The 14,230-nt window shown below is 38.2% G+C and overlaps 1 protein-coding gene and 1 long non-coding RNA gene across 3 annotated transcripts; one reads left to right on the forward strand and one right to left on the reverse strand.

The window, feature by feature from the left end:
* Positions 1-346: 346 nt before the first annotated feature.
* thumpd2 (THUMP domain containing 2) lies at positions 347-14,225 on the reverse strand. Of its 2 annotated transcripts, none has more exons than XM_017309142.2 (11): positions 14,058-14,225; positions 3,654-3,792; positions 3,137-3,568; positions 2,987-3,045; positions 2,625-2,702; positions 2,489-2,541; positions 2,277-2,364; positions 1,830-1,901; positions 1,523-1,637; positions 1,036-1,156; positions 347-815 (listed from the first exon to the last, which is right to left on the reverse strand). In XM_017309142.2, exons 2-11 carry the CDS (start codon positions 3,673-3,675, stop codon positions 521-523), a joined length of 1,335 nt encoding a protein of 444 aa, XP_017164631.2. In that variant the 5' UTR covers positions 3,676-3,792; positions 14,058-14,225; the 3' UTR covers positions 347-520. The 2 variants fall into 2 exon arrangements, with proteins under 2 accessions (XP_017164631.2, XP_008427043.2); XM_008428821.2 differs by lacking the exon at positions 14,058-14,225 and adding an exon at positions 4,262-4,518.
* Positions 4,543-5,213, forward strand: LOC145555095 (uncharacterized). Its single transcript, XR_014091176.1, has 2 exons — positions 4,543-4,667; positions 5,099-5,213. It is a non-coding gene; the product is annotated as an uncharacterized LOC145555095 (long non-coding RNA).
* Positions 14,226-14,230: the final 5 nt, after the last annotated feature.

Raw genomic sequence — 14,230 nt, forward strand, 5'->3', positions numbered from 1 at the left:
TAGAAACCCAACTCATAAAAATGTCTCCAATACTTTGAAAAAAAAAAGTTATTTTCAAGATTTTCACTTTTTACTCCCTCTTTCTACACGGTATAGTCAAATAAGCTGCAGAAGAAAAAAAATTATCCAAATTATTCTTTGCCAACTTAACTTCTTTCTGATCTTAAGAAAAAACATCTAAAAACACTGATATGTTAGTTTTTAAATAAAATAAATAATTAAAAAAAGAGAACGAACAGTACAAACACTGCACACTCATTTTATGGAAAACTACAAATATTTTTATTTTGTAAAAGATTAATGTTTTCAGAAGTATTAAATAATAACATAAAAGCACGCAGAAAGAGAGCTTGGAGTCCAACTTTTAATGTTCCTGCATTTGTGAAATTCAAAACTATTTAAACAAGTAACTTTTATTTTATACATCCATGATACGAAAATGCAGCATTTCATCGAGAGCAAATTTTGCCATGATATGACACATGACATTGCAATATCACAAAAGTAATTTCCATCAACACTAATCAAGTGTTTTGATATATTTATGGATGAGTCCATCTATCACCCCCAAGCTAACTCTGAGGGTTGCTTGGTGTCTCAGAGATGAAAAAGTCGATGCTTCCTGGGAGGATGAGGATGTGATTTGCAAATTGTGCTGCTCTGAGGATGAAGCCAGGCAGCTTATCATCCTGGTTTGCGACTCTGCTTCCTCGTTGCGTTTTGGACCACAGTTTGTTTGCGATAGAAGTTTCTTCAGGAGGCAAGACAGCTGAGGACTCAGGAGCACCACCAGGGTCCCACCAACACGGAGCACTCTAGGAAAAACAAACACATCTGGAATTAATGGCAACTTAAACCTCGTCTTTCCATGTTCACTTAAATCTGATTGCAACATCAAAATGTTTTAAAGAGCGTTACGCGACTCACATGCAAGGAATTCTACATAACACAAAACTACAAAATGTGAAATAAAAAAGAAAAAAAACTTTTCTTTTTCTATTCACCAAAAACGTTTTACTAACAAAGAAAACAAACCTCTCCATCTCGCTGAGGATGACCGGAAGGTTCTCTGCCATATTTATTCTGGTGCTAAACTTCCTGCCGAATGGCAAATCACAGACAACGGCGTCAACACTGGCACTGGGCAGAGGCAACGCTGTTCACACGAAGAAGAAAAATGGGCAGTGAAGTAATTACATACACGAAACAGGAATCACACGCCACTTCTAGACAAAGATTCCCATACAGGAGACACAACTACGTCCACACAGAAACGAAGGACAAGTTCAAATTCTAAAAGATGCTCTGTAGATGACAAAACAATGTCCATCTTTACCATCTTTATTTCACGAATCCACAAGCATTTCCCCAGTGCATGAGAGTAACTGATGTTGTTTTTAGCTGCTGCAGTATCCGAGTCACATTCATGTATATTCTGTCACAATGGTGAGCCAGTGCAGCTTACGTGGCATGTGAGAGGTGTGACGTTTCATTCACTGGGATATTCCGGTGATTTTCCTACCCGTGGACGACGCCTTCAAAAGGTGTACTCTGCTTTGAAGCTCTGCAAATACCACATTCGCAGCCGCCTTCTGTAGCTGGCCATCATCAATATCCACACCCAAGAAACAGGCAGCCTTAGGAACCAAGTGGCAGACAGTCATCATTTCAACAGTTATTACAAGACCTTGTTTTGTTTTTAGCTACAATTTATTGGTAACTTATCAGACAGATTTCTTTGAATTGGCACAAACCAAGCCAAACCCAGAAGAAACAAACATCTATCGGAGGTTTTATCTTCTATAAATTAAACAGGCTTGTGTTCTCACCTTGTGCTCCTTTGCAGCTTCAATTAAGATGGTTCCCACTCCGCACATTGGATCGACGACACAAGAACCTGGCTGGGATAGAGACGCGGCGCTTTTAAAGAGTACAACAGCTTACCATCAGCATTACAAAATTATGTTTGTTAAAACCAACAAAGCCAACAAAACTTGCTCTTGCATCGCGCAATCTTCTCACTTGCACATGCTAACGCTAATTTTTCTCATTATATGGAAAAAGAGCCATCAAGATCAACTTGGACCTTCAAAAATAAAACCGAATCCTTAAATAATTAACTAACTGTGATTAACTGTGATGTTTGGTTTGATTTCAAGAACAGATTGGAAACAAAATCTTTGACAAATATGAGTCTAAGGGTTTGAGCTGTTATTCGTAAGTGGAGAGAACAGGGAACAGTAGTGACCGTTTCTTCTAGGTGTGTGTCTTCACACCTCTATGTGAGCCAGCGAAGCCATGGCCCAGGCTACGGTAGACCGCAGCCCCGGGGTTTTAAGGTAACTCCGGTTAGCCAGAGGAAGCCTGAAAGAAATTAAAAGACTGTCACATATCAAAACAGTAAGAAACGATTAAAATGCAGTCTATTGTTATTAATAATTCCAATTAAGCAGATTCTAAATCTACCAAAACAGTATTTGGCAGCAACCTGGTCAGTGGAATTCCCAGCAGGCAGTAGTCATCATTCAGATAGACGTTTATCTGCAGAAACGACCCATTTGCAGGAAATATGAGTTAAATACACACAATAGCTGTGCAGTATACTTTTAAAAAACAAGGTTCACCTCCAGCTTAGGGTTCTTCAGGTCAGCCTTCCATCCAAGCAGACGACTCAGACCCATCCCCATCACTCTGCTAACCTCCTACAGATCATAAAATAGTAGCATCATCATCACCTAATAGAGATACCTTTCATTTAGGAACCATAAAAAAATCACAGCTTCATTTGAGATATTGGTGCAGATATTGGATATTAATATTATTATATTCAGTGATATATTATTTCAGTGATATTTACTGTATCAGTGACCCCCCAAGCCCCTCAAGGTTACAGCCAGACTACATATACTGTATTGTTTTAATCCACGAATAAAATACAAAAAATAAAAATCTCACTAAGAAGGATTTTATTTTATTTTATTTTTACCTGTGCACTGACGCATCTATGCAGCTTTCCACTGCATTTACAGTTAATCCTGAAAGAAACTGGGGGAAAAAAGAGCAAGTATGGTTTGTTTCTCATTACCCAGAAGTCATCACTTTATAGCTGTGATTTGACAAAGCGATGCATTCGTACCATCCTCCACGCTTCCCAGAGGAGCGTCTTTTCCCAAGTCATCCGTGTTCTTGCTGCAGCTTTCCACGCTTTGCTCCAGTTCGATTTTTGAATAATCAGCACACACCTTCTCCGGTTCACTGACATCATCCGCTTTTTCCAGGTCCGGTGAAAGTCTTGCGCTCTCTTCTCTACCTCTCCATCTCTTCTCACAGCTCTCCTCAGATGTAAACTCATGTCTGCGTTTCCTGGACTCTTGGAGACACTTCTCCCCCTCATCACTTTGCTTTTCACACCCTCTCCCCTTCTCTCTGTCCCTCTGGGTAGTTCTTGCTGTGACTGCGTTTCTGCTTGCCACCAGCTCCCCCTGCAGGCGGCTCCATGTCCTTACAGCACTGATCCACTGACACCTGTCATCCAACAGTCTGGACTGCAGTACAGACGCGGTTTTAGCTAGGAATGAGCAAAATAGCTTTACTGAAAATACAAACATAACATGTGTACAGATATTCCTCTTGTTTTGGGGCCTGGCTGGTACCTGGACTGCTGTGTGTGGACATCCTCACAGGAGAGTCTTGCTTCAACAGAAGGAAAAGTCTCTCTGCAGCTTTTAGGTCACAGACTCTATGGATTGTTGCAGAGGAGCTGAACAGCACTTTTCCAGGAATTTGATAAACCTGGAGTCCAAAAATGAAAAGGGTAGCCTTTACATTTGAGAATATTTGAAACTCAATCCAAGTCACCCAGCACTCATTGTAAGGAGCGTCAAGCTGAATTACATTTCGAACAGTGACCTTTTCTCTCACTGTAATAACAAAGTTCTGCGCATTTTATGACATGCTAATAAAGAAGAGTACAATAATGAAGTAGAACAAGATTTAGAGATGAGTAAAACAGCATTTCAAATTCGCAACTTAATGTACGCTGCTTGACAAAAATCTGAGAAGTGCGAAATCCACCGATTTTCATAAGTCACTATTTAATAAATCGACTTGTATGCAAATTAGCCACCATGGTAGTTAAGATGAGAGAATTATATGTTATAACTTGTAGATTTTTTCTTATATAGTTGTCTCTTAAACTAGGATTACACCCAGTGAACATGGGTGTCATGAATGTTTTTAGCATTAAAATGCTAACACTCACGTCTTGAGCAGCCAGCTTTCTCTTCACCTCGTCGACTAAAAACGGCTCCATGCCATTGCCAGCAGTGCAGTAGTAGCGAACCACGCTATCTTCACTTCTCACTTCAGGCATTATGTTCGAAAACATTTGAACCGGTAAGAAACAATCGCCAAGACTACAACTTTTGATTTCCCCGTTAAACCCGCTTGTTTACACCGGAAACGGAAATGCGTCTTGGACGTTTACCTACCCACGACCATAGACATGAATACGTAGACGCCTCATGGGGCGCTGAGTCGTACGTAAAAGCGTCCGCCATCTTTTATGTGGCAGCAGGGCGACCGGAGTGCCTTAAGTTCTGTGCTATGTGGACTTATTTCAACCGTTTTACGAAACAAACTGGATTCATTCTCATTACCTTCCCCAGGTAAGGATGAAAGATCAGAATTATTTGACTTTGCAGCCAGAAATTCGCTTCTAAACAACCGTAAAATATTTCATATGTAGCCAAATTGGCCCGAAATTACCGCTAATTGTTAGCGTAGCAGCTAACGTTTTCATACTGTTTTCTAATGAGAGAGAGCTGATGAAAAACCGCTGTTTGAAGAGACGTTCATTAAAAACCAGAGGATTTAGTGAGGAAAGATCAGTCAGGATCAGAGCTGGAGCTGCTGTTCTTCAGTCTGTTTCCCAGCTCAGCTTCACCATGTCGGTATTTAGCTATAAAGATGCTTCGAGTCAGAGCCCAACATGCTGAAAATGTCTTTTTCTGAATGTGAAAGAAACATATACGAAACATATATCGTATGTATTTTCTATTACACTTTTGGATAATTTCTCTTTTATCCTTGGCTTTAGCCTGTGAACCAGGACGTCTCAGAAGTCACTGGAGTTCTCCCAGTGTGACCAGCAGACTGAAGCCCTGCCTGTGATCAGTGTTCCCAGTATAATAAATAAATGTTATATTCTTTCACTTTTTGTGTATTTTTAAATATCTCAATCTGAAGTATTAGTGTATTAATGTAGCTTATGTAATTAAATAAAAATAATTTACTCTGTTAGAATTATGTTCACTCTCTGCTGTCAATAGCAGAGTAGACATACTGTAATAAATATTTATTCTCTGGAAAAAAGTAAGAAAAACATGTAATTTAATGTTTGACGATGACTGATTTATAAATCAAAAGTCATTTCTCAATAACGTATAAAAATAAATACAGGAAAAAAATTATTTCTTGTCTTGAAATGTTAAATGTACATTAAATTATGGAATTATGTACATATATTCTTTAATAAAACACTGTAAAAGTGTGTCCATCAATTTCAATATAAAAACTATCAGAATCATTTCTATCAAATAAAACATTGTGCTCTTTATTCAGAAATGCCCCAAAACAATTAAATAATCACATCAAAAGTTAAAAACGCTCTCTTTAGTAATTTCTTTGATTGCCAAATATATTAATGTGTGTGAGAAAATGTGTCGATGACGGGAATTAATTTAAAATACTTTGTAGAACGGCACTTTATAAAGTTCGGTCCATTCACTTGTATTACCTTACTGGCACATATTCCACATTCAATATGGCGGACGCTGTTACGTATCGCAGCAACGGGCCGGCCCGCTCCATGAGGCGTCTACGTATTCATGTCTATGCCCACGACCAGCAGGGGCCTCTCTTTCGCAGAACACGAAATCTACTGCAAAAATATGAAAAGATAGGTAAACACAAAGGTAATTTATTTACTTGACAAAAATAATTTTAAATTAGAACAATCTAACTAAATCTTTAAATCTGATAGCACCTTTTTGTTTGTGTGCAAGTAAAACAAGGCCCAACGTTCCACAAACTGGGCTTTAGATATCATGGTTTATTGTTACCTAAATGGTTTCTAATACTGAAGATTTTATCTTCGGTTGTCTTGTTGTTGACAAGCACACAAGTTCAACTTAAACTTGTCTTCTTTCGGTTTGATTTGGATAGAACTGACACAGTCACTCCTACAACAGTATGTACAGTGCCAGTGAAAAGTTTACATACACTCATCATAACTATGACTAATATTTATTTTGCAGCTTTAATGACTCATTTGAAACCTTTGCTTGAAGGTGAAATCGTCACATAGCAGATTGGGTGCAGACTGTATCTCATACAGTTAGGTAAAATATAAGGTCCAATGAGGCTCACTTGTCAGATTAAAAGTATCTTTGAAAGTAAGAACCTTTAAGCAGGTATTAAACATGAGTTTCATTAGGCCCAAATTTGTTTTCATTACATTTAAGGAGAAATAATCATAAATAAATAAAATGTTGAAACAACAGTCTATGCGTAATAAATCTATGTGTTGTTTTTCAACTCTGATAATATAAGTAGTCAAATAATGCAGCCAAACTTGCTGATGGCTATGAAAAGTATGTGGTTTCTCTCCATTTGGAAGCCAAATATCAAGTTAATAAATTTAGCACGAATACTATGGAAATTTCTTTGGTGCATCATTTCTCCTGTTTTAACATCTTGGCAGTGAAAGAAAGCCTGTGTAATTCCTTTTAAATGTTGCCACATTTGTAAGAAGAATGCATTTGTGCGCTGAGCGGCCGAGTGGAGTGTGTGGGTTGCACCAATGAAAAACTTGCCAAATCCACTCTACCACAGAAAAAAAAAAACACTTTATTCTGCTGTCGACTTTTATTTTGTGTTGTTTATTGGATTGGATAAGTGAAGCTTAACAAAACAACACAAATGAGTAATTTAACACTATTTACCATTTAAATATTCCAACCTCAATAGTGCTTTAGAGGAATGTAAACGAGCACAACTCCGTCTTATGCCGGTTGCCATGTTGGTCAGACACTGATGGGGGATGTTATCCCTTTCGTCAAACTGCCTCCTTAAAGGCCCCCTATTGTTATGACATCCATGCCCATGGTGGGTGTATGTTAACTTTTCTCTGGCATTGTTCACCTTGAGGACGCTCTGACCAGGTGTGTCCTGAAGGCAGTGACAAAAACTAATATGTTCCACAGATGAAGTCAGCGCTCCCAGCAGCTTCTGTTCTTTTATCTGATTATCCAACCAGTCATCCTCCAACCTAATGTGTTCTGACACTTCACTTACCCTAAATGGCTTTCTTATCCCCTGCTGTCCTCATGCCTTGTCACACTTCTCCACAATCTCCCTCTTTTCTCCAGTATTTTAATGACCTCAAGAGTTTAATCTCCTTTTGTGGTTGATATGGAGTATCTTGGCTGCTGCCTTCTGCTATAAATTCCTCAGACATTGACGGTCTGGTGTGACCTGCCATTGTTATGTACTTATATCCTTCACATTACTGCACTGTAATACGAAGGATATAAGTGAGGCATTGAGTTACTACAGCTGCAAACAGAGCTCAGTCAAAACACTTTGGCGACTTAAACCTTAACCAGAACACCGGGCTGCACTGAATATAAATTCTTTAAAACATAATTTTAGACGTAGAAAACTTCATTTTTATTTAAGAGAAAAGAAAATGACGAATTTTCAGCACTTTCAGGGCATTAGGACGACATTGGACTAGCATAAAGACAGAATTATATAAGACAAACGTGCTCTAGAATATTCTACTCTGATTCTTTTCAAAACCTTTACTTCAACTGTGCAAAGAAAAAAGAAAAGAAATCCTAAGGTTTGCCCAAAAATCTTGAGCCTATGCACTCACCCTGTCATGTTCTCATGAGCTGAATGTCTCATTATGCCCCTTGTTAAGATGAATTTGTAATTATCTCCTGGCGTACAAATTTCTTCAGGAGAACAGTGGACACATATTAGGTCAGCTAATTAAGTCTGAGAGTCTCATGGTCAGAAATGGTGTCACGTCCAAATGCCATGGAGAAAACTTAAATGAGCATTAATTGGATGAAACTTAGAGCAGACCGTAATATTTTTATTGAGGTAGAATTTAGGAACTCCGCCTAATACAGCACGGTTTAAGCCTCGCTTTGTGTCAGTTTATGACACTGCGAGCTTAAGCTCCATTTTATGTGAAGGTTTATGCAGAACAATGGCATTAATACTTTTCAACAGCTGCCATTTGCAATAATTAGCTCCACTGCTTGATAAGTGAACACAGCAGCGTCACAAAATTGATGCCGACTGCTGCAGCAGTCAAATTCTGATTTATTACTGTACATTAGGCTTGTTTTTATTCTCCACCCTGCTCTGTGGATGGAGTAGATGGAGGCCATTAAATGCTTCGGGTGGGGAGGGGGGCAGGTGGTGGTGGTGGTGTTACAGGGATGAGGGGGCAATAAAAAATACATGAATGGGACAGAAAGCGAGAATATAAGGGCGGTAATGGCCAAAATGTTGAAGAAAAGGTTAGACTGATGACTAACGACACAGCAAAACAGCAGCATTGTTTTACAGCTTCATCATGTTCGCTAATTAGAGTCGACTTTGATGCAGTGTATCAGCATGCATGTGTGTGTGTGTGTGCGCGTGTGTGTGTTAGATAAAAGCCTAAATGTCTGCATAGCTTCACACAATCAGCCAAACACAAGCCCTTTTCCCAAACAGCATAAATGAAAGGATGAATGAGATGTGTCCTGCAGTGAACAGCGGGGGTCGGGCCGTTTTTAACGGACTCGCTGTAACTAATCTCTCAATCAACCGGGACGTGTGAACTTATGTGAAAAATATTAAATTAAATGAAGCAATTTTAATGCAAATTCGACAGAAGTGGCAGAGGCAGTGGGGAGGAGGGGAGGTCTAATGGTCTCCAGTGGTTCATGGGCGAAGGGCGGACGTTCACATGGTTAGAAGGGAAAATATATGAATGAAATAAGAGAGAAAAGTACGCAGCCATGTTTGATACAAGCTACGTTTGAGCTGCATTTAAGGTTTTCATGACCTTTAAAGTTTGCCATGTTATGTCCCATTCCAACCACGATTTTCAGTTCATTACATTGGGAATTGAATGTAAAATGCGACATTTTTACAAATAAAAATCTGAAAAGTGTGGGCTGCATTTGTTTTCAGTCCCCTGTTGTTTCCTGTGTGTTTGTTTAGCGTATCTTAGGGTATGTATGTTTAGGGGTTAGCCTCAAGATGTTCTATAAATATTACCATGTATTTAGCTCCATCCTTCCTCCAATAAACTCCGACTATCTTCCCTTTTCCCGCACTATGATGTTATCACCACCGTGTGTTACCTTGGCACCGATATGTTCAGAGTGAGAGTGAAGTTATTTATCCACCGCACCAGACATGTTGAAATCCAAAAAGTCCAAAAAGTTGAAACTGGTCTCACTTGATGAAAGCATTGTATTATATATATTTTTCCTGTAGTTTGTGACAAACTTTACACATGATTTATGTCTATTTTTTCCCCCAATAATTTATTCTCTTGCTTCTCTTCCACATAGATGTCTGAGTGTTAAACGTCTGCCTCTAGCTGCAGACCCCGCGCCCCGTGAATCTTCCTCAAACCTTTGAACTGACTTTGTGCGACAATCTCCGCAAGGATCCAATCATTTCTGTTGCTCATGAATCATTTTCTACCCACACCTTTTCCTTCCACTTAGTGACTGGATGCAGCAGTCCGAAGAAGCAACTTTTCCCGGGGTTTTCATCAACTTCAGCACTTCTAATTTTCTAGTTTGGAGGAGGGGGGGTTATTGCTTGAATTGCCACAATCAGATTGTTATGTGTATTGTTCAGCGACGCTTAAGGAGGCTGTCGTGTGAAAAAGGTCAGACAACTTGTGCGTCTTTAAGGTGGTCCATCTGCTGACTTCCTTTGTCATTATCACACCTGCTTCATCTTATGTCCTTCTTTTTCATCCCTCTCTCAATCGTGCCCCTTCCACTCCTCTCTCCTCCCTCTTTCATGGTTTCTTCCCTCTTTTAGCTCTTTTGCTCTCCATCATCACCTCGCTCTCAAATGGAAATGTGACCTTTACAGAGAGACAGGAGGTGGAAGTGGGTGGGGGATGAGCAAAGAAGCCGGGCGGCATGCTGCGTTTTCACCACTTAGTCATGTACTGTACATACGTGATTCCATGGCTGTCTCCAAACGCAGACGTGTGACGTTGGGAAGTGAGAACATTTAAAGATTTATTGCTCTCAGAGGAGTCTGAAGTGTGTCACCGGGGCCGAAGGTCCATGGAGAGACAGCGAAGCGAACACAAACTCCCCGGGCAACAGAGCCGAACGGGTAAAAACTCTGCTAGGAGCTGACAGCAGCCATCAGAATCAACAGCAGCAGAAGGAATGAGAGGAGAGGAGGCAGGGAGACGGAGAGCAGACCGGAGGGGGAGAGAGAGGAGACGGAAATGATGAAAGACCCGAGTGTCGGTTCACGCATGGCTTGCTTCACACATGCTTGCTCTCTTTAGTTTAGGCTTAAAATCTTTAAAAGATGAACTCAATGTTGGCCAAATTCCCATTTTAGGAGACAAAAAACATCCACGGCTGATTTCTGTGCCAGGTATGCAAATTGAATGATTCAGTCGGCTTGTTGTACTCGACACAGAGTGAGCCACAGAGAGCTGAAGGTCGAACATGCACGAATAGTGAGACAAATTCTAAACACAAAACCATACGTTAGATGGAATATTTCCACAATCAAAACAGTACAAAACTGTTTTGTACTAGTCAAAACAGTACAAAACAGTTCTAAGAGAGAGTGCTAACGCCTAACAATCAGGTGTTAGCTGTTTTCTATGCAGCTAACACCTGATTGAGACTCTGTTCTGAGAATGATTATATTTATGGGTCTACAACAGGTGGAAAGTTCAATAAATATATCTTTAAAAAACAACAACAACAAAAGAAACACAAAACTATTTGAAAAGCACAAGTAACGTACAGCCCAGGCCATTTTTGTGCAGCCATATTGTTTTCTATTTAGGAACTTTGAAAAACAGCAACAACAGAGACAATACTTTTTTTTCTTTAGCTTAATCACTTTCATTATATAAAGTAAACTAAACTTTTAGAATGGAAAAGAATAAATTAGAATAGAATGTTCTATATTTTGTATATAAATTATATTCTATATACAATAAAGTATATTCTTTTCTATAGGAATAGAATATACTACTTAAATATTGAGGTTGAACTTAAATATTAAGGTGTTAAATATGAATAATTCAAATATAATCATAAGAGATAACGTTTATAAAATAAGAGTGATGATAGTAATTCAATATGACTGAATATAAATCAGTGATTTTTGAGAATAGGGACAAAACAGGTCCTATGGATAAAGCACAAAATTTGAATAAAATATACACAAAATATAATTTTTTTAAATATCTGACTAAACTAACCTGGGTCATGTGAGCACAACAAATGTATATTTTTCTTGTGTTTGCTGAATATTTTTTTATTTTAAACATTGTAGTCGGTGGATAGTGCCTGTAAAAGCCCTTGTCCAGGAGCAGAACTCTATACATTATAATAGTTTAAAACAATTAAAGAAATACTAAAATTATATATTATGACAATTAAGTATAAGTAGTCATGTAAATAATTATAAATGTATCAATAAATTGAATTAAAAATCATTTTTATATATTTTCCAACTCCATTGAAATTTGTCCCTAGTTTTTGTCAACACCGTCAGAAATGTAAAAAAATCTTGGATTATTGGGGGGCACCAGAACTTCTGACGACCCCATGACCACTTCCCTTCTCTCTTGGGGCTCTCTTAGCAAAGAAGAAAAAATAAGTTTTTTCTTCTTTTTATTCCTAAGTTGCTCGTCACAACCATGATGTGTCAACACCATAACTGACAATTTACAAAACTTTGATGAAATTTTGTGAAATAAAAGCTTAATTTTGGTATAAAGTAAAGATGTCATGGACCTGATGAGCTACAATATGACCTCCTCCAGAATAACATCGTATAAATTGAGGTAGTTTGGCTTTTTGTCAACTCCGTCAGATGTCAACTCCATGAGAGTTTTTCTGACTCTTTCAGTGAAATTGTTGTCAAATCTCATCTATATGTGCAATTAATTCATTTTAATGTATTTTAAATAAATTGCATTACTTCGCATGTACCAAGTTTTTCATTTTACTCACTAGTTTGTCACCACCTTCAGTTCTGTCAACTCCGTCATGCAGTGTCAAATACGTCAGATGGACTTTAAATTGTTTTTTGTTTTAAATAATATTTATTTTGTTTCTTGAGAAGCATTTGTCTGTAAAATGAGTCAAAATATCACTAATAGGGTCATTAAAAATATTTTTTTATTTATTTTTGTCAGATGGTGATGACAACGTTCTAGGCCAGGTCAATTAAAAATGTAATTAAAAAAAAAAATGTTGCAACTGGGAGCCTGCACCTTAGCATCTTTACATTTCCAAAACATTATTTGTCATGCTTGCATACATAAGGTTGAGAAACAACAACAAAAAAATTATGGGAAAATTAAAACCCATTTTGTCCCTATTCTCAAGAGTCACTGAAATAAATAAATAAGCATGCACATGCAAATATTTAAGCAAAAGTATTTACCTTTTCTATGTGTGAAATAACCGTATTTAGCTCTAGCTAATCACGTTTGGTTAAAAACACGCGCACACAAACACAAACTCTTGATGCATTAGTAATAAACATAACACAGAATAGCAAACTTGTCAATTCTAGCAGCACAAGTGAACATTTGACAAGTGTACTCACTTACAGAAACGCATTTGTTTCTGCTGTGAAGTTAAACGTAGCTTTTGTTAATCACTGGCCACTGCTTCCTTTTCAGATGTGACCTCTGAGCCCCTTCACCATCTGCTGTTTTGCTGCACTAAACGACAAAGCTCAATAACGTCTGACAGGTGAGGCTGCCACCTCATTTAAAGTCTGGACACAAAAAGGTGTATGCTACCAGAGCGGAATGGCATCACGCACCTGAGGAGACACGCCATAAATTACCAGCCGAATAAGGTGTTAACATGAACCTGATGCGCTCCACAAGACTGCCTGGAGGGCTTCATCAAGCTGCAGCTGTTTTACACACAAAACCCTGACCTGACAGCACACAAGTCCTTGTCCCAGTTTAAAAAAAGAACATCTCTTACGCTACACAAAATCCCAAATCCCCTCGGCCCATATTTTATCAAGTAAAAACATCCCAGCCATCGTTCCATTTAGCTAAATAAAAAAAGCCAAAAGCCCTTGGCCCATTTTTCAATGTTTAACACAGCTCTAAAGAGTCTGCAACTGTTCCAAGGACCTTAAGTCATTATGATTTCCTTTAAGATACTTCTAAGAGAGAGTGCAAGATAGATACTCCGATGGGTGTTGATGTTTTTATACACTGGGTGAAGACGGGTATGGAGGGCTATAATCCAGTAAATTGATTAATCATTAAAGACGGCTAAAGACAGGCACCAGCTAGCCATATCAGCAGGGATAAGCAGTGAATGGATGAAATGCTTTAAATAAACTATTTTTATTAACATGCTTTAATAATGTACTTGTTAAAATAATTTAATTATTTCTACATTTCCTGCAACTTTCTTCCCTTGAAAAGATGAGGGATCTGATAGTGGTGGGTGGGGCTATGTTAGCATGGACCGTTAGCATGCTGTGCAGGTTGCACAGTCAGATATAGATGATGAGCTTTATTGACAGTTTGAATTCAATTAAGTTATTGCAAAGGAGCTATGTAAAAACAAACAAAAAAAATTATGTATTATTTGAACAAAAATATTAGTAATTTTTATTTGGAAAACATTTTCATTGCATTTAATAAATTATTGAGTTATTTAAGTAATTATTAAATTTATGTTATTTATTTATAATAAATGTAAATTGTGCACATAATGACTTACTCGTGATATTTAGGCCCTCCACATGTAGGTTAGTACAGCTTTCTCAGGCTGAGATCAGTCCATCTGTACTTTCAGATTTCTACCACCAGGAGGCGGTGTAGTTTTGCTGCAGTATGCCGCTGTGTTGTCTTGGTGAATGTCGTTACTGTTGGAAAACAGAACAGAAGAAGAAG

Source organism: Poecilia reticulata, chromosome 15, assembly GCF_904066995.2.
Source record: "Poecilia reticulata chromosome 15, P_reticulata-male-v2, whole genome shotgun sequence".
Lineage (NCBI taxonomy): Eukaryota > Metazoa > Chordata > Actinopteri > Cyprinodontiformes > Poeciliidae > Poecilia > Poecilia reticulata.

Coding starts and splice junctions, on each gene's coding strand:
- thumpd2 (XM_008428821.2), bottom strand. CDS start 4,387: ATGTTTTCGAACATAATGCCTGAAGTGAGAAGTGAAGATAGCGTGGTT. Junction 3,793..4,261: donor GAAAGCTGGCTGCTCAAGAC/GTGAGTGTTAGC, acceptor TTTGGACTCCAG/GTTTATCAAATTCCTGGAAA. Junction 1,902..2,276: donor CTTCGCTGGCTCACATAGAG/GTGTGAAGACAC, acceptor TCTCTATCCCAG/CCAGGTTCTTGTGTCGTCGA.